Source organism: Lepidochelys kempii, chromosome 1, assembly GCF_965140265.1.
Source record: "Lepidochelys kempii isolate rLepKem1 chromosome 1, rLepKem1.hap2, whole genome shotgun sequence".
Lineage (NCBI taxonomy): Eukaryota > Metazoa > Chordata > Testudines > Cheloniidae > Lepidochelys > Lepidochelys kempii.
Genome location: NC_133256.1, coordinates 8,776,516 through 8,796,907, shown reverse-complemented (window position 1 = coordinate 8,796,907; position 20,392 = coordinate 8,776,516). Strand labels below are relative to the sequence as shown.

Sequence of the window (20,392 nt, the reverse complement as noted above, 5' to 3'; positions counted from 1 at the left end):
TGATCTGCTGGCAATGTCCCTACTTATACATCCCAAAATGCCATTGGCCTTCTTGGCAACAACGGCACATCATTGACTCATATCCAGCTTCTCGTCCACTGTCACCCCCAGGTCCTTTTCTGCAGAACTGCTGCTGAGCCATTCGGTCCCTAGCCTGTAGCGGTGCATGGGATTCTTCCGTCCTAAGTGCAGGACTCTGCACTTGTCCTTGTTGAACCTCATCAGATTTCTTTTGGCCCAACCCTCCAATTTGTCTAGGGCCCTCTGTATCCTATCCCTACCCTCCAGCGTATCTACCTCTCCTCCCAGTTTAGTGTCATCTGCAAACTTGCTGAAGGTGCAATCCACACCATCCTCCAGATCATTTATGAAGATATTGAACAAAACCGGCCCCAGGACCGACCCTTGGGGCACTCCACTTGATACCGGCTGCCAACTAGACATGGAGCCATTCATCACTACCCGTTGAGCCCGACAATCTAGCCAACTTTCTATCCACCTTATAGTCCATTCATCCAGCCCATACTTCTTTAACTTGCTGGCAAGAATACTGTGGGAAACCGTGTCAAAAGCTTTGCTAAAGTCAAGGAACAACACGTCCACTGCTTTCCCCTCATCCACAGAGCCAGTTATCTCATCATAGAAGGCAATTAGATTAGTCAGGCATGACTTGCCCTTGGTGAATCCATGCTGACTGTTCCTGGTCACTTTCCTCTCCTCTAAGTGCTTCAGAATGGATTCCTTGAGGACCTGCTCCATGATTTTTCCAGGGACTGAGGTGAGGCTGACTGGCCTGTAGTTCCCAGGATCCTCCTTCTTCCCTTTTTTAAAAATGGGCACTACATTAGCCTTTTTCCAAAATTTGTATCCGCAGCCGACCCACGACCCGCAAGCGTGGTCTGCGGCTATAAAGCAGCTATCCACAGATTTGCAGGGCTCTACAAATCCTTCCCCATTCTCAGAAGTGCTGTGCACACATGCCACTCCCACAGCTGCATTGTTGCCCCTATCTTCATCGCCTCTTCCCAACTGGTCCAGCTCCCCATGCCCCAGCACAGGCCAGATGCTCCTGCCACCTGCTTGTCTGAGCAGAAGGGACAATCTCCATCTTGGCCAACACACCTGGCATGGAATGAGGCATCCCCAGAGCTGAAAGCATGACTAAGTCTGCTGCTTGATCTAAATAGCCAGGCTGCCTAGCCGGGCACTGTGCCTGACTTGTCTCCTCTGAGGGCTGGGCACAGAGAGGCATTCATAACACACTGGCTAGCGGGCAACACCAGGAAGCCCGTCCATGGCTCCAGATCTGCCGGCTTATTCATTTCAGGAGCTAGTTTGAAAAGGAACTCGTTGGCCATAGCTCATCACTCACAGGAGGGGCTACATCCTCCCCAGAGTGCACAGAACTTTGCTAATTCAGTGATGGGGGCTTTGGTGATAGGACAGACAATCCAAGCACTTCCCAGTGGGCTAAGGACCTTCATCGGCCACCCTGCTGGAAATCGTGTTCTGGGGAGCGGGCTCCCTCCGTAGAACGACCATGTGCGGGTTGATTGCTTTCATGGGTGCCACTCTTATGGTCAGCGGTGAAAGATACCACTTTCTCCAGCTTAGCATGTCCTAGGAAGTCTCCAGTAACCGGTTCAGAAATGTGAAGTCACTGCTTCAAATGTTTCCAGGTGGTTTATTCCTGCCCGAGGGCTGCCTCAAATAGTCGCAATGCTACCAGTATATTAGTGACGTTATTTGCTTTTCTACAGCACCCTTAGCCCCAGGATCCCAGAGCGCTTTGCAAACATTAAATAAGCCCCACAACCCCCCCGGAAGGATGTGCTGTCATCCCCATGTTACAGAAGGGAAACTGAGGCACAAAGCAGCTAAGTGACTTTACTAATATCAGCAACAGACCTAGGAAGAGAAGCCAGGAATCCCCTAGTCTTTTGCTCTAACTACCAACCAACATTCCTCTGCCTCTAATGTATTAGATCTGTTAGGGGCTGCTAGTCAGCGTGGGTCAAATGGTTCTCTCGTTTACACAGATGTAAATCTAGGGCATCCCAGTGGAAATCACTGGAGTTTCTTTGGTTTACCAGAGAGAAGAATCTATTCCTCAGCAAAACCCATTGTAAGGATCAAGTCAACCCTAGTGTAAACTCACTGCAGTCAATAGGTCACATCAGGGTTGGGTTGGCCCTTAAATTTCCTCTTCCCCCCCCCATTCTGGCCTACCTCTTCATTATCCATGAGAACGCACATCCCCCGCCTTGCCTGCCACCCAGGCTCAGATGTCTGATTGGCCATCAGAGCAAACCAGATTGGAATTCGCCCGCACCGCCCCTGGAATTCCAGATGCAACTCATTAGCTCCCCGACCCCAAGATTCATCCGATTAGCTTATTGAATAAACTTCCATCTCAATCACATTTAGAGCACGGACGCTAGCGAGCCGGCAGTATGACTCACCGGCCAGCTGTACGCACAGAGACATTCAAAAAACAAGCTTCTGTTCAACTCCCGGATTAATTACCCCGGCAGTCGGTCTTCTGTGTGGCCTCGATTTCTGGGCATTTCTTGCCACCTCGCCTTGCAAAGCAGTGGCTTTGACTTCTCTGCAGCCACGCTGCGTGACTACAAATGCCCCCTAGTGAATACAGCCCCTCTCCACGGAGCCCAGCCTGGTGGATCACGCCCAGGTATGAGTATTCATGGCCTCAGCCTTGCTGTGCAAAGCAGCCATGTCCCAAGCAGCCGCTGCCTTGGCTTTTCCAGCCCTCTTGGGGCCTGGTCCCCAGTGCCGGCCCAGCGGCTGAGCGCGGCTGCTAACAATAACCCAGCAGCATGTAAGTATCTGCAGAGATCGAATCGCACCTTTCCCAAGCTGAGGCATGAACACGCCCTCCATCAAAGACGTTTTAGGCGAGGCCCCCTTAACTAACGCCTAGAGCCGTGTTTCCAAATGCGGCCACTGTTTATGTTGATATTTGGGGTCACAATTTAAAGGGTCAGCCACTCACCCCCCCAAACAGCTGGTGTCACACACACACCCCCCCCCTTGCCCTCAGCCTCCTCTTCTGGAAAACAGCGGCCCGTCCCTGCAGCGCCCAGCTGGTGCTCCTGAATCGCTGTTACCAAGGGCAGCCAGATGCATCACCTTGGTGTTTGTACTGGTGCCGCCCGCAGGGCTCGGTGCCCTGCACCCCGCAGCCTCCTCAGGGGTTCCGGCAGCGTCTCTGGAGACACCAGGGGGCCGGTGGGCGCGGTGCCTGAAGCAGCTCTTGTCAGTGGAGGCAGCTGCAGCATTTGGTCACCGGGGCGCTCCCCTGGGCAGCTTCCGCCCGAGGCCCAAAGAGCCTGGCACACCACAGGCGGACAGTGACTTCCCGACCCACCGTCCCCGGGGCGGGCTCTCGCTGAAGGGCTCTCGCTGCAGGGACAGAGACAGGCCGGCACGTGGACGTGCAGACGTATTTCTTTATCCTAGGTTACGGAAGTATTTTAGGAAAAACCGTCAAGGCGGCCCACAGCAAGAGTTGGTGGCCGCGCTCTGAGGTCACTAAAAATTTGTTGTGAGAACCCCTGGCCTAGAGTCTGCTCAGAGGCTTGTCCCAGAATGACATGGTCTATAAAGCAGCCCAAACTCACGCAGGGTGGGGTTAGAGAACAGTGTGGGGGCCGGGGCTGAGGCTGGTTTGCATCATGCTGGGGGAGGGCATGGTCCAATTAAAAAAAAAGCCCCAAGAAATTGGCCTGTGTTGTACATTAGGTCAGACTAGATGCTCTAATGTTCCCTTCTGACCTTAAAAGCTATGAATCCTTGGTTCCGCTACTGACTCAGTGTGTGACCATGGGCAAGTCCTTTAATCTATCTGTGCTTCAACTGCCCTCTGCTAAAATAGCAATAACCCTAACCCCCACCCCACCCCTTTGTAAAGCACATGGACGTTTCTGGGTGGAAAGCTCTACTTTGCTTAGGTGTTTGTGGCATTTGCAGAAACTTTTTTTTTTAATCTATTTCTGTGAATTGCTTTAAAGCTTCCAAGCCCAGCAGCTATTCAAGAGTCATCTTTGATTTTCACTGCTCCAATGTCTCGGGTGAGCGGAAAAGAGAGCAGCGTTTCGGCTGCACAGGGGCTCTCTGACGTCAGAAATGAGCACTTGGGAGGCCTTTGCCTGGCCAGCAATGTATGAGAAGGGTGGAAATATTTGCACTGTACACAACTGATAAGCAATCACTGAGCTCTGGGAGTCGAATCAGCAAGAGTCCAGCCCCTCAGGGATTCCTCCCAGCTTCTGTGGTGAAATCCTCACCCACCCACCTGCTAGGGAAAATCACTCTTTGCAGGTCCCTTAGTGGCCACGTGACGCAGCTTGCATTGTCTTTCCCCAGCTTACCATTTAGATCCCAAGAGGAAAGACTTTTATGGGCGCATCTAGCATTGTTACCACCTTACCAGCTGCTATGAGCTCATTCAGGCAGATCCTTACACTCTCAATGCCCTGTGCGGCTTCTCCCCCACCCCCACACAAGCACCATCTCATCCACACTCGTGGTGGTGCTCTTCTCCCCGCCCCCAGTCTGGCCCTTCATGTCCTAGCCTCACAGCTGAAATATGTCAGCCCCTGGAGTCTCCCCTTGCCACCCCTAGGCTCTCTCTGCGCACGCCCGTTGCACCAAATTTCACAGTGGTGTGACCGAGTGGGACTTGTTGTCTAGCAGCAGAGAGAGCTCAAGAGATCATTGTCTGCTTTCAACACTCTCCCTGCGCGGCCAGCCCCTTTTAAGGCTTAGCTTGCAACATTTGAGCAATTGCATTGACTGTCCCTTGTAGCCAGGACCGCTGGAAGACTGCAGGCCCAGGGGGCAGCGAGGAATGGTGCTTATCCAACCCTGCATCTCCCCACTCTCTCTCTCTTCTCCCTCACACTGGATCTCCTCCCCACCCCTCCCCGTGTTCCCTTCACTCCAGACTCCTCCCTTCTTGGTCTCTTTACCACTGGGTCATGATCTCCTCAGTTAGGCAGGGCCAGGCGAGGGGGACACTTGGGCAGGAGTCCTGCCCCTGAATCCAGGGTGCTGCAGGAAGTGAGGCTGGCCACTCAGCCAGTAGCTCTCTTCCCACCTATGCACATTTCTGCCAAGTCACTGCATCTGGGGTTGGGATCAAGGCAATTGGGTTGGAGGTTGCTTTAAATCACCTTTGTGCTCCCTGTATTCTGGGGCCACAAAAAGGTTTCCCCAGCTCCTGGCACAAGCTAGAGCAGCCTCAGGGCTGCTCTAATTTACAATGTGCTTTCCATAGCCTCACCTATTGGCCCTGGTAAGCGGAGAATAGCTGTTCTGCAGTGCACTCTGGTCACACTAGCTCTGCACTAGCCAGGAAGGACTCAAGCACATGAGGGATTCTCAGGGAGTTGTTTCCACCCAGTCTACGGCTTTTTTACACTACCAGAGTGGCCTGAAGAGTCCTTGTGGTGACTGAGAATCATGCCATCAATCCTAAACTATTGAGTAGCGTCACTGTGTGCTGTTAAGCAGAGGCTGAGTTCCACGCCAGAGGTGGCTGCATTCTGTGCAGGGTGAAGTAGAGAGCTAGAGAGTACATGTACATTTTTCAAGTGCTTTGGGCAATGAAAGCACAGTATGAATGGCAGTCATTTATTCAGACACCCCTGGATTGCTCTAACCCTCCTTTACCAGTTTCTCAGGCCACAACAGTGAAGTTCAAAATGACAAAGGGTCCCACTTTCCTTTAGGGGCCAGATTTTCTGCAGTGATGAGTCCCCATTTAGGGGATGGATTTTCAGCAGCTCAGCCCATTGGGTGCTCTTGTGAAACTGCTTATCGGTGTCACACAGGGAGCTGCTGGGCACAGAGACTCTACCCTTCTCTAAGGGCCTCTATGGGATCTGAGCCCTTTTGAAAATCTGACCCCTATGCGGAAGGCTGGAAGAAATCTAGCCTTTGAAGTCTAAGGGCATCCTTTAAGTTTGGTGGGACAGTTGTACTATGGGCTATTGCAGTCCTATGTAGTGTGACCAGACAGCTGAGTAACCACTACATAGTCACCATAAATAGGACTTCATTAACCAACTGGTGTGCAATCAATAGAAGTAACTATTTCAACTAAAGGCTTCTCTTACAACTGCAGAGCCAGGGCACCGTAATGCACCTGTGACACATGGCAGCTTCTAGCTTTGTGTTCTTTATTTGGCTTGCTATAAAGTTTGGGCCCGATTCTGCGCTCACCTACACCGGTGCAAATCCGAAAGTCACTCCCATTGCACCCAGTGGAGTTAAATCTGTCACAAAGGAGAATCCAACCCCGTACAAGGGCCTGAATCCAGTGGCAGAGAAGCACAGGATAGGAAACCGCTCACTGCTAGTGTGTCGATGGGTACGCAGAGCTTTGCTGGCCATCAGATTTCACTTTTGGTTTGATGGGATGTGGAATAATCTGGTCCGGAGACAGGGAATCCTTTGGGAAAAGGGGGGTGCACATAGGCCTGTCTCTTCAAAGGCTTTTTTTTAAAAAAAAATATATTAAACGTATTTTTGGGCAGTGGAGGAGTAGACACATGAGATCTGGTGCTGGTGGCATGCAAAGCAATGCCTCTTGTTAAGATTGCCTGGGCATCTCCAGTCTCCGGGGCTCTTTTCAGACGTGTCTAATCCAGAGCTGGGGGGTTTTTCAGGGGGATTTTGATGAAAATTCTCAAATTGTTAAATTCAAAAAAATAAACCCGGGAAAGATTTTGATGAAATTTCCCACCTCGTTTTTCACCCAGTGCCAAAGCTGGTTGAAATGTTCTGAAATGTGAAAAAAATCTCTTTTTTTCCCAACGTCGATAAATTTCAAACTTTATAAAAGGTGGGAGGGAAACTGTATGTGTGGGGGAGGTCACAATTCCCCCCCCCCCCCCCCGCTTTACTTATAGTTTTGTCAAACTTGGACATTTGAGGCTGAAATTTGCTGTGTTCCCATCTAAGGCTATGCCTACACAGCAAAACCAGCCCTGCAGCAGGAGGTCCTAGAGCCGGGCTCAACTGAGCCAGGCTGGCGCTGTGGGGCTAACAGTAGCAACGTACACATTCAGGCTCGGGCTGGAGCCTGGATTCTGAGATCGTCCCTGCTTGCTGGGTTTCAGAACCCAGGCTCCAGCCCAGGCCCGAACATCTACACCGCTTTTGGTCACTCCACAGCTTGAGCTCTGCAAGCCCGAGTCAGCTGATCTGTGCGGAGATATCTGCCTTTTTTTTTTGTTTTGCTGTATAGATGTACCCTTACAGGGCTCTGAAAAGTTTGAGCGAAACGGAGCGCTGGTTTTCCAGGACAAAGAAAGCAGAGTACGCTCTTTGATCCTTATAAAGGAGAAAGTTTGCATTTTGGAAACATAGTTCTAGCACCTCAGTAGGACACAGACAAAACTTGAAATTTAGCAGAGGTGTGGTCCTTCCATTGCAGACGTGGTCTGGTGAAAATTCATTTTCATCTGGCCAAGTTATAACAGTGTAAAATGTGCTGCATGCATACTCGCTAGATTTGACAATACGATCACAGGTTTCCTGCTATCTGCTCAAAATGCTCCACTGGTTCTCTGCATGGGCGCAAATGTAATGCAAGAGGAAGCACATTTCCTTATGATCCAGTCTCTCGATATTTCATTGGCTCTGCACCTAAGAAAGTTGGCTCCATATTGAAGGATGCAATATCCATTCCATTCTAAGCCCTGTATTTACTCCCTTCTGACTTTGTCCAAATAACCCTAGTCCATGTTGCCCAAATACTCGCCCTTAGCACTGAGAGGCTAGATTTCTGCTGAGCAGATTGCCCAGGCCATTTCTGAGTTAGCAAATACATGAAACTTCTGGCTTTCATGCCAAGCAGCTGCTAATTTCTGTACACACCCTCCTCAAAAATGGCTTCCAACCTGTGGTAACTCCTGGGGGAATTCTGCACCAAAACATTTAAAATTCTGCAACAAAAAATTAAAAATTCTGCATACAATTTTTCAAATTCTGCATATTTTGTGTGTCAAAATAACACAACATAATCATAGTTTCAATTATTTTTGGTTACTTATTTCACAATACCTGTCAGCAAGTATTTCTGTAACAATACAGACAACAAAAAAGGTTCAGGAAATGTTTTTTTGACAAATAGATTCTTTACTAAGCATATTAATACAGAACTGAGTAATAATTCATTTACACTACAATACAGAACCGTATTTCTTCCACCCCTCAGAAGAAGTGTAAACGCTGGGGGGAGTCCAGGTAACAGAGGAGCTGAAGGAGAGGGAAGTAATTGCTGGGAAGGAGCCTGGGTGTGAACTTGAAAGGTTGTTGGATATGAGTGGGAAAAGTATTGAACAGGTGTTCTGTTTTGTTTTTGAGGGTGTGTGTGTGCGGGGGGGACGACTATTAGGGAGCTTCCCGCATGCTGACCCCTAGCCTCTCCCATTCAAAGTCAGGCACATCTGCCCTGTCCCCATGTGTCCCTCCACCCCCACTCAAACATCCACTCCCCCATCCCCATGTTGCCTGGCACCCCGTCCTCCTGTCCCCATGTGTCTGTCCCCCCCACTCAACCTCTCCCCTGTTCCTATGTGTCCCTGCACCACCTCCCCCTGTCCCCATGTGTGTGCCCCCACTCAGCCACCTCCTGTTCCTGTGTCCCTGCACCCCCTCCCCTTGTATCCCGTGTCTGTGCCCCCACTCAGCCACCACATCCCTATGTGTCCCTGAACCCCCTCCCCTGTCCCCATGTGTCTCTGTGCCCCCATTCAGCCACCCTCTGTCCCTATGTAGCTCTGCACCCTCTGCCCCATCACCATGTGGCCCTACACCTCCCTCCTCACTGTGGCCTTGCACCTCCACTCCCATTCAGCCCCTGCCCCAGTCTGTCCTCCCCCATTAGCCCTTATGAGCCTCTGCCTGACCCTCACAGCATGCCACACTGTCTGTCTCCCAGTAGCCCCTTTTTCCTGACCTGGCCTGACAGGCGATGCAAAGAAGGCAGGCTCTTTCTCTTCCCTAGCTGGCTGGGAGCTGCGGCTCTGTTCTAGCACCACAGTACCCTCTGGTGGGCAAAGGGCAGAACTACAGCAACATTCCAGCAGAAACTTTCTTCTGCACAAAAATTTTAAAATATGTGTGGCTCATTAATTATGTGCATGTGCAGTAGCACAGAATTCCCCCAGGAGTATGTATTATATTTGTAGTTATGTGCTGCCCAGAGGCCTCAGCCGTGGCCCCACTGCACTAGGGGATATAAACGCAGAGGGAGACACAGGGCTGACAAGTTAAACAGACAAACAGCGGGACGGGGGAAGAGAGACACCCAGAGGGAAAGTGACCAACAAAGTCACCCAGCAAAACAGTGGCAGTGTTGGACACTGAACTTGAGTTCTGGTCTCAGGGCTAATGTTGCAGTCATCACTGCTGTGAAGCTGTTACTGACCCAGAGCTGTTGTGATGAACTGGTTCATTAAGAGGGGAAGCTCCAGAGCCTTGTCCATATCTGTTATACCACCTTGTTGTCGTACAGCACCCGCTGGCAGCAGGTCATGTAGTAAGTGCATCTGCCCCAGTTTCCTTTTGGGCCAGCCATTAAAAAGAGAACAGTCTCTCACTGTCCGATACCAAGGCCTGTCCCCAGACGTAATCTATTCATTTATACATACAATAGTCCATAAAACCTTCGTGGTGCAACCACTCGCCTGATTCATGCAGTAAAATATATAGAGGTCCCATGACTGTCCATTACCCTCACCCAGAAATCCCCCAACCCTTGGTTCCTAGTTCTGTTCTGCCCTTGTTCTAGAGTCCCACTCTTCAGGCCATCCACCTGACCATGACCAGTCTCATGACCAATGTTCCCTCTAATTTTTGACAGGCCGTGTGTGCAAAAAATTTCTTCTGTGCAAATTTTTGTGAGCAGGGTGTTTCGCCGTGTGTGTGGGGTTTAGGATCTGTGTGCGCATCCACATGCACACAGCTTAGAGGGAACAGTGCTCATGACGCTTCTACCCAGATTCCAACAATGACATCATGATGGTACCTCACTCTCCCTACAACACACCTGGAAACACCTGAGGAATACTGAACAGAAGGGAAGTGATGGTCCCATGCTAAGGGATTGCTAGGCTGTGTATGAACACCTGGGAAAGCCAAGGCAGCTTGAGCCTTAAGAATGGAGTATCTGGCTGGTGAATCTTGCCCATATGCTCAGGGTTTAGCTGATCGCCATATTTGGGGTCGGGAAGGAATTTTCCTCCAGGGCAGATTGGAAGAGGCCCTGGAGGCTTTTCGCCTTCCTCTGTAGCATGGGGCACGGGTCACTTGCTGGAGGATTCTCTGCTCCTTGAAGTCTTTAAATCACGATTTGAGGACTTCAATAGCTCAGACATAGGTGAGAGGTTTTTCACAGGAGTGGGTGGGTGAGATTCTGTGGCCTGCGTTGTGCAGGAGGTCGGACTAGATGATCATAATGGTCCCTTCTGACCTTAGTATCTATGAATCTATGAATGTGCCAGCCTGTTAACACCCAGGGTGAGAATTTCCTAATTTATATCCTACCTATTTAGCATATTAAGTCTAAATAGCATTTTGTTTATTTGCTAGGTAATCTGCTTTGATCTGTTTGCTATCCCTTATAATCACTTACAATCTATCTTTTGTAGTTAATAAACTTGTTTTTGTTTTGTCTAAAACCAGTGTGTGGAAATCATAACTGGGGTCAGAAAGCTGTTGCATATCTCTCTCCACACTGAGGGAGGAGGTGAATTTCATGAGCTTATGCCGTACAGTTTTCTGTGAAGTGCACAACAGTATAATTTTGCGTTTTCACTCCAGAGGGGGGTGCATGCCTTAGGAACTGGGAGGTGCCTTAGCTGATCCTTCCCATGCAGAGCTGATCTCAGCACCTATGTGTGTAGCTGCAGCTGGGTGTGTCCCTACCTGTGTGCTGGTGAAAGTGTGAGACCAGGAGTGTGTCTGCAGCTTGTCACAGCATTACAAGGTGAGTGGGAGCCCAGGCTGGTGGGTCAGGGGGCTCAGTGGTACCCCAGTTCCAGGCAGCACCCCGAGGGGGGGAAACCCCTCACAAACCCCTTATAGCTCAGAAACCAAAGGCAAATAAAAAAAAAGCCCAAAAGTCATTATTTTTTTAAAAAAAAAACTCATTATTTTTACACCAATCTCAAGATTTTTTTGGACCTGACTCATGATATGTGAACACCCGGGGCTGTCAAGACTGTGTCCAGATTAGAATTTTGCAGTGTGAGGCAGGGGCCATTGCTTCCCATATCTTCCAAGAAGCATCTAGCAGACATTTGGGTACCATAAAATGAAGAACAAGCTTCCCTATTTTGAAACAAGCATTGTACATTTTGTGGTTTAAAAATGCCGTATCTGCCAGGTTACTTACTTCTGCATTCCCTTCATTAAGCCTCATGCATCCATTTCGCAGCACATTCAGACACTGTCACGTCACGGCCACACAAGGGGCCCTCGAATTTTGAGAGGGCACACTTGAAAAAATGGCTTTTGACACACCCCGCTCTTGGCTTTCAAAACCCAAAGATACAAGGATGATGGACTCACCTTTCCATTGGGACTCGCTTTCTTAAATACTCTGCAAAACAAGGAAGGGAAAGATTTGTTAGCAAGAACAGAAGAGAGACTCTGAAACCAGGGTGAACTTCACAGGTGCATGCAGCTGTACTGGCATAGTAAACCGGGGTAGCCAAAACACAATATAGGCAAGCCCAGGGCTTATTGAGGCATCTATATATATGGATTTTGATAGAATCTGTCTGTCTACCCAGTACTTAATCCTGTAGTACCAGAGTCCCTAAAGTTTGCTAGAAGCTCCCATCAGCATGAGCTGATCTTTTAACACCTTCTCCAAACTGGACAAAACCCAGCGGAGTGCAGTCATCACTCAAGCAAGCCACCCACTGAAATCAGCAGCAGCTGGGCCTGAGTTGTGACTGTGAGTCTGTTTAAAGCCAGCAGTCTTCTCAAGGGGGGGGACGGGAGCCAATGATTGAATTCTGGCAGCACATTTTGCAGCTAGCACTCACTATTTTAAGCTAACAGGAGGCCGTGTGGTCTAGCAGAAGGGTGCTAGGCTAGGGCTTGGGCCACTCGCGTTATATTGCCAGCTTTGTGTGACCTTGGGCATATCGCTCCCCCCGAGCCTCAGTTTCCCTATGTGATAGGGTGGCCCCTCCTCTGGCAGACTCCAATACCCCAAGGATGCCTGCCTTTGTCCCCTTTAGTCACGCATGCAAAGGAATACTGCCTCTCTCAGTAGAAAATTCAAATCCTTTTATTCACAAAGTGCCATAGTCAGCAGACCCCTCATGGGAAAATCAGTTCCTCCCAAGGGAAAACCCAGACACAAGTGACTCACCCGAGGGTGAGTAACCCCTCTGCCCTGCTTCTCTCAGCTCCTCTCCCAGCACCCCACTCTCCAAGTCTCCTCCCTGAGACTTCCAGGACCCATGTCTCCCCGTGAGCCTTCTCCTGCAGCCCACGGCATTCCACTCCCAGGCCTCCTCACTGGAGAGTCCTACCCCTGCTCCGGGGATCCCCCTCCAGAGTCAATCCCTTGCTTCTAGGCCCAGCTTGCCCTTGCCAGACTGGTTCTTCCCCTCATTTCCCAGGGCCCACTGCATGAGCCTTCCATCATCATCATTCATTCATTCATTCATTCATTCATTCATTCATTCATTCATTCCGTCCCTCCTCAGTCTGTTGTCACACAGCTCTCCTTTATAAAGGCCAGGTGCCTTCTCTCAAGCCCAGCTGGGAGACAGCTGGCCAGTCACCGTGCTCTGGACCCTGCTCCCTCTTAAAGGGGCCTGTCACCAGTTCAATCAGGATACCGTGCGGTGCTGTCCTGAGCTGCCTGGTGTTGCTGCTCACCTGAGACACCAACCACCCTGCACAGGGCTGTCCCAAGCCACTTGGCATTGCTGCTCGCCTGAGCTCCAGGCCACCCGGACTAGGGTCAGCTGCCCGAGCCCCGTGCTGCCATTGACTGACTGCCGAGCCCCACGGCGCCTGGAACTGGGGCTGTCCACCTGAGCCCCATGCCACCCTGGGCTGGCTGCCCGAGCTCCACACTGCACCAGGGCTGACTGCCCGAGCCCTGCACCACCACGGGGGCTCAACCCACTTGTTTGTTCCCTTTGCTCTTGCCAGCTGATCCGAGCAACTTGCAACAGGCCAGAACAACGGGGCAAACGCCCATTTTTGCCCAAAAAAGTCAGCATGTCCAGGACAGGGCTTAAAAAAGGGCAGTGTCCCAGCAAAACGGGATGTATGGTCACCCTAGGCCTGCGGCCTTAGAAAACATTCTCTCCAAAGCTGATGCTCTGTGCTGAGTCTGATCCGTTTGCTCTGGGGTGGCGAGAAACCAGGGAGCATTGAGGGAGGAAGCAGGAGAAGTCTAGGATGAGAGCTTCCTTCCTGGTGGATATGTGAGGTGGGATTTGATAGTAACCTTCAACTACCTGAAGGGGGGGGTTCCAAAGAGGATGGAGCTCGGCTGTTCTCCGTGGTGGCAGATGACAGAACAAGGAGCAATGGTCTCAAGTTGCAGTGGGAGAGGTCTAGGTTGGATATTAGGAAAAACTATTTCACTGGCGGGGGTGGGGGGTGTGAAGCACTGGAATGGGTTCCCTAGGGAGGTGGTGGAATCTGCATCCTTAGAGGTTTTTAAGGCCTGGCTTGACAAAGCCCAACTGGGATGATTTAGTTGGGGATTGGTCCTGCTTTGAGCAGGGGGTTGGACTAGATGACTTCCTGAGGTTCCTTCCAACCCTGATCTTCTACAATTCTATGTTAGCATCATGCAGCTGAGGAAGATGAAAATCCCTCGGAAGAAGCAGCCGTGCTAGGGGCTAATCCTCACCTGACTGCTAGTGACAAACCACCTGGTGCTTGGCAATGGACCCCATGTTTCCGCTGCACGTCCAGATCCCGGCTGCCATCAGAAAGTCAAACACTGGGGGTTTCTTTAAGGAGGCTGGTGGAGTGATAATTGTGCCGAGCTGGTAGAGAGGATTTGCTACTGCAGGTTGGGAATAATTCACTGCGTCCTCCTGAGTCTGACTGCTGTAGGAAATGCCGCCGGAGAGCGTCTGTCTGGCTAGCCTGTGACGCTGCTCATCGCCGAGGGACCCCAGCGCCTCCCAAGGAGTAAACACAGAGCAGCTCTGCCATGGTCACCCAGCATCAGTAGCAGAGCCGGGAGAGAACGCAGGCAGCCTGACTCCAGGAAGCTGTGCGCCTAATCCAACACCCATTGAAGGCAAAGGTAGCCATTCCCTTGGTTTAAATGGACGTTTAAGTCCATTCCATGGATAGAGGTGGGGTAAAATTAACTGGGACTCCCTATGGGGCTAGTGCCCATTGCACCCAGCTCTGTCTGCTTAGAATATCTGCACCTAGACTGACGGGAAAGGAATCTGGTGTCTCTTTAATCTACCTGAGTTATCTGAGAACAGGGAATAAAGGAGATTAGTTATGGTTGATATAACTTATTTGGACTTTGAAGAAGCTTTTGGAAAGTCCCTCATGAGATGCTATTAGGGAAACTAGCAGGCTGAGAGGTGAAGTATCACCCTAGATTCACAATGGGCTAAGAGACAGGAAACAAAGGTCTGGGGCTAAATGGTCAGTTTTCATCATGGCTAAAGGGAGCAGATGCCAGAAGGTTCCATGCGAGGGATGGTGTTTAGAGTAATTATTAATGCTTTAGAAGAGGGAGAGAACGGGGACAGGGGACATGTGCAGATGACACAAAGTCACTGAGGTTAATCAGGGCTAGAGAAGGCAGAGAGGAACGTCAGAGGGATCTAGAGGAGGTATGGGGATAGGCACCGTGATGGCGGTGCCAGCAAATGCAAAGTGAGGTGCCTTGGGAGGAGCAATTTGAGATTGTGGCATACATCGCTAGGATCTGACAGAACTGTAACCACTTGGGGGACAAACCCGGAGGGCCCAGTGAGACCCTCTAAGCCATCTGTGCTTTGCTATCTAGATGTACCAGGGTCAGTTCTGGTCACCCTATCTCCCAAAAAGATGGAGCAGAAAGACAGGGGGCAGCTGCTGAGAATAATTAGATAGGCCTGGCGAGAATCCCACAGCTGGAGAGACTGAAAAGACTGGAGTTGTGTAGCTGAGAAGCCAAATGAGAGGAGGTATAGGACGCGCTGACTGGTGCAGAGAAGAGAAATCAGCTGCTCCTATTTACCCCTTCATAATGCAAGAATAACCCACTCGTGAGTGTGTTACAAGTCACCCTCTGTGCCGGACCCACAGAGGATATAAATTGTGACAGCCCGTGACTCCGGCACCTTGGCTCTGGAGGTGCCTGGTTCCATGTCCGGGGTGTCAGCCCAGGGACCAGCCACTGCTCAAGCACCAGCGGACGTTAACACTGATAAATAACTATTCGTTGCCCACTGTGGGGACTCACAGATTCATAGAATCATAGAAGATCAGGGTCGGAAGGGACCTCAGGAGGTCATCTCGTCCAACCCCCTGCTCAAAGCAAGTCCAATCCCCAACTAACTCATCCCAGCCAGGGCTTTGTCAAGCAGGGCCTTAAAAACCTCTAATGAAGGAGATTCCACCACCTCCCTAGGGAACCCATTCCAGTGTTTCACCACCCTCCTAGTGAAATAGTGTATCCTAATATCCAACCTAGACCTCCCCCACTGCAACTTGAGACCATCGTTCCTTGTCCTGTCATTCGGACTCTTGCACCTTCTGCTGCAGTACGTGGTGCTGGCCATGCTCCGAATCGGGCTGCTGGATTCAGTGGGGTGTTGGTCTGTTCCAGCCTGGCAGCTCCTAGGAGCAGAGACGATCTGCCAGAACTTCCACAGGCTGTTTCAGAATATCACTCATGAGTTCTTGCTATGATTCATTGTATGGAACAGCACGTTGGACTCCCAGTCAGGGGCCAGAACCCTGTCGGTGCTGTACGGACTATCCCAAAGAGTTTATTCTCCACGTAATCTCTGTAACAACGGGTAAACATGCCAAGGAGTGTACAGGGTCCCAGCTCCCGTGGCCTTCCTGCCTTGGGCTAGGCAGGGCTTGGGATTTGCTCCTTCATCTCTATTGGATCCAACATACCCAAAGTGTTTTAACAGAATCCGGGTTAGACAAAGACCAGGTCAGCCAGCCCAAGACAGGATCTCTGTGTTAGAAAAACATCTGTCCTTTACAAAGGCTATTCCAATGCTTCTAGCACCGGCTGGCACTCAGCGCACTGCGGGAACTTTGGCTGAGATTCTGAAGGGGCTGGAAGGATTTAGGCACCCACTGGAATTCAATGGGAGTTGGCCACCTACTTCCCTTCCAGGAGGTTCCCCATGTCACAGGGTGCCACAGAGGCGGTGAGTGAACTGACAAGCCCAAGGGTCCGTTCCAAGTCACCCCCCATTGGAATAGGAGCTCAGTTGCTTTTGGCCCACCACAGCTGATGGGACGCAGCGCTATGTCCCCTGTTCTAAAGTGAGGTTGTCACATTAATCAGGACACTCTATGGGAGACCTGTCTTTCCTTCACGTGTCTCACACCCTACACAACACGACCGTTACGCAGCACAATACATTGCCTCTGAGCTTGCGGGTCACCTTTGTGTGTCAATTTCACCAACTCTCCCTCCCCTTTCAGAGGCCACCTGTCAACACTGGGCAGCTCTCACCCACCTAATCCACCCTTCTGAAAAGGCTCATAGACTCAGCTACTGAGAGGCAGTGTGCTTCAGTGGGGCAGGCTCTGGCCCGGGAGTCAGGGACCTGGGTTCTAGTCCCTGCTTTGCTGCTGGGTGAGCTTGGGCAAGCCACTTCCCCCCTCTGTGCCTCAGTTTCCCTTCACACCCTTTGTGTTGGCTATATAGATTGAGAGCTTGCCAGGGCAGAGCTGGTCTCTCTGCAGGTTTATACAGCACCCAGCGTGATGGAATCCCCATCTGTGTCAGGGCCTCTATCGTAATGCTAATAAACAACCACAGCATGGGAGAGAGAAGATGACAAGCCGAAACCCAAACTCAGTCTTGCTTTATTGACTCAGCAGCAGCTAAATGCTTTGTGTCGAAGCTTTTCCCAGTGCTAAGAAGCGTCAACATCTTTGCCAGCCCAGGCTCCCCTGCCCAACATCACATCTTCAGCTCTTGTTCTCCCAAATGGGTTGTGTGCCATCCCGGTGGAGAGCCGGATTCCCCGCAGAGGTTGGGGGTTATTGTTTGCACACAGTGCAGCTGGAGAGAGGTTCTTTGTGCTTCTGTTCCGCTCCCCATTCGCTACGCAGCAGCAACTGCTTCACGGATGCTCAGAGAATCGCGGCATAATTGGAACAATACTTCCCTTCCCTTTGAGGTCCCTGCCAGCTGCGCTGGCTCCTTGTCATGTCAAAGGCAGTGCAGTGGCATCCTACCCAACGAACGCTGCCTGCACTCTCCATTTCACTGCTAGAGGGTGGCATCTTCCCCTCCATCCTGAGGCAAAGGTACGTGGGGTCAGCGTGCACTACTGTGGTGACAGTGTAGCCTAGCGGTCAGAACACAGGAGCAGGGCTCGGGATGCGTGGGTTTTATTCCTAGCTCTGGCGCGTGCTGTGATTGCACGTCACTTGGTCTCTCCACGCTTCAGGTTCCCCCAGCTACAGAGTGGGTGTACTAGACCCTCCCAGGGGGATTGGGAAGCTCAGTTCATGAACACTTCCAGAGCTTTGTGATCCAGGGGGGAAAGCCACCCCGGGAATCTCAGAGTGACTGAAAAAGAGAGAGGTTCTCCCTGCAGACTGTGTGGAATCAGCCCCTCAGCCAAGCTGTCTCCGTCATCAAAGCGAGCGCTGGCCGGTTTATGGCGCTGTGCATCCTCTGGGCTTCGAGGGCAAAGGCTCCCCCACTCCGTCAGCAGGCTGCAGGCGTGAAGCGGCAAGAGGCAGTGGCAGGAGGGTCAGTGCTCCTTGCTCTGGCCCAGCGACAGCTGCGAGAAAGGCAGGTGGGGACGCTGGGGACTCACCTCTGGCTCCTTGCTCACTTTGGCCAATTTGCAGGCTCCTTCAGCCAAAAGAGCGAGGGGGGCTTGGCGGATGACCAGCGAGGTGCCAACCCTGGCCAGGGCCTCTGCTCCCCGCTCACTGAGGGTAGCTCTGCAGTGGGGCCCGAGGGAGGCGGAGAGCTCGCTATGCACACGCAGGGAAGTGGAGCAGGCGGGTATGCGCGCCCACAAACAGGCCGGGAAAGGAACCCCGCACACAGGTGAGCCCAAACCCAGAACACAGAGATGCTGACACAGGGAAAATCAAAGCTCCCAGAGAGGCACTACACAGACACACCCAGAAAGATGCATGCCCACCTGACCACCAAAAACGCAGCCGCACGTGCCCACGAACACAGAGCTAGCCCACCCCCTCTACAGCCTGGCTTTGCTCAGTTATAGAATCAGAGAAACATAGAATATCAGGGTTGGAAGGGACCTCAGGAGGTCATCTAGTCCCACCCCCTGCTCAAAGCAGGACCAACCCCCAACTAAATCATCCCAGCCAGGGCTTTGTCAAGCAGGGCCTTAAAAACCTCTAAGGAAGGAGATTCCACCACCTCCCTAGGGAACCCATTCTAGTGCTTCACCACCCGCCTAGTGAAATAGTTTTTCCTAATATCCAACCTAAACCTCCCCCACTGCAACTTGAGACCATCGCTCCTTGTTCTGTCATCTGCCACCACTGAGAACAGCCGAGCTCCAGCCTCTCTGGAACCCCCCTTCAGGTAGCTGAAGGCTGCTATCAAATCCCCCCTCACTCTTCTCTTCTCCAGACTAAATAACCCCAGTTCCCTCAGCCTCTCCTCGTAAGTCATGTTCCCCAGCCCCCTGATCATTTTCAGCCTCCCCCCCGCACCCCCAGCTCTCCCCCTGCCCAGCTTGGTGTCATGTCCTGAGGACAGCGAAGCATTTCCATCTCCTCCCTGGCCTGCCGTGCCCAGAGCAGAGCACCCCTCTCCTTTGCAGCAACTGACCCAGTTTGCTGTGTCACAAGCAATTACCGAGCCCAGGAACTCAGCTACGCAGCTCCTTCCCTGGAGAGAGCGAGGCGCTACCGCCAGGCCTTTGCACAGAACACACGCCCGCTCGCCAGCATTCCCTACGGACCAGCGAGCAGCCTGAGCTCCCATCACCTTCACAGGAAGCACTCAGCTCCTGTCTATTAACCTCTGGTTGCTGCAGCGACTGGCTCGAACCATCGCTATTTAGCCCTCCATTCTAAGGCTCCCCAAACCACTGAAGTACCCGAATCCAAGCCCACGAATCCAGGGCAGAGTACGACCATCTCCATTTTGTACCACGAGGTGCCGTTCAACGCAAGGGATGATCACACTGAAAGTCATGGTCCAGAAGCTTTACAATCCCACCTGCCCAGGTGGATTGCAGGGGGAAGCATCAAGTCCGTGCACAGAAAGAACCAACCGGCAGGACAAGCTGGTGTGTACAGCAACCGGGTCCGGAGGGAGTACTGAAAAATATGGCCCGTGTACGCCATGTTCCCCTCTAGTGGCTAGTCCACACAGAGGATAACAGCCACCTACTGCTGCCAGCTAATGGAGTTACTTCTTTAAGTTCAGGTAACAGTGGGGCGTGCGCTGGGGATTTAAATGGCTCTGAAATGCAACCTGAGCCTGCATTAAAAGGCAGTTGCAGCGAAGTTTGCCCTCCACAGTACCCAGGGACTGGTGGTCTCTGACTGGGAGCACTGCAGGAATGGGCCCATGCGGACTAACGGGGGAGCTGCTCACAGATGACCTAGTGCAGTTGATCTTTAATTAGCAGCTCTGATTCCATTAGTGCTTCCCGCCCACCCCCATTATTCACCTGAATCCAGCCCCCGGCATATTTTACAGCACGCCCCAGGCAAAGGAGGTGAAAACGCATTCCATTTTCCTGGAAAAGCTCATATTTTAGTCATGCCTGCATCAATTTTTCATCGCCACACTCCTCCTTTTCCCCCTCCCTCCTTCGGGAAGGGGGGAAGATAGAACGGATTTCAATTCGGCATAATGTGACTGCAACAGAAATCAAGGCGCGACTGAGGGAGCGGGCCAATCACAGCCGCCTCGCGGCTCTGGCTGGGGAGTGGGCAAGAAAGGAAGCCGAGCCTGCTGCAAAGGCGTCTGCAGCGCTGGATCCCAGGGGAACACGGGGCACTGGCGTTGTAATGGCAGCCGTAGCTGTCTTCTGCTATTTCCTGTCTACGGATCAATGAAGGGCAGCTGAAATCCTGAGCTGCCAAGACAGAATTCAGAGGCCTGCCGGCTCTGAATCAGCTCTAAGCTCACTCAGGGCATCATGGGGGTCACTATGCGGCC

At 51.7% G+C, this 20,392-nt stretch overlaps 1 protein-coding gene across 4 annotated transcripts in view; it reads right to left on the bottom strand.

Moving 5' to 3' along the window:
- ARRB1 (arrestin beta 1) overlaps positions 1 to 20,392 on the bottom strand; it is a 179,690-nt gene that overhangs the window by 75,346 nt on the left and 83,952 nt on the right. For all 4 annotated transcript variants that reach the window (XM_073333877.1, XM_073333850.1, XM_073333860.1 and 1 more), the window contains one exon: positions 11,605 to 11,635. In XM_073333877.1, coding sequence (XP_073189978.1) covers positions 11,605 to 11,635 — 31 coding nt within the window. The remainder of the gene's footprint in view (positions 1 to 11,604; positions 11,636 to 20,392) is intronic.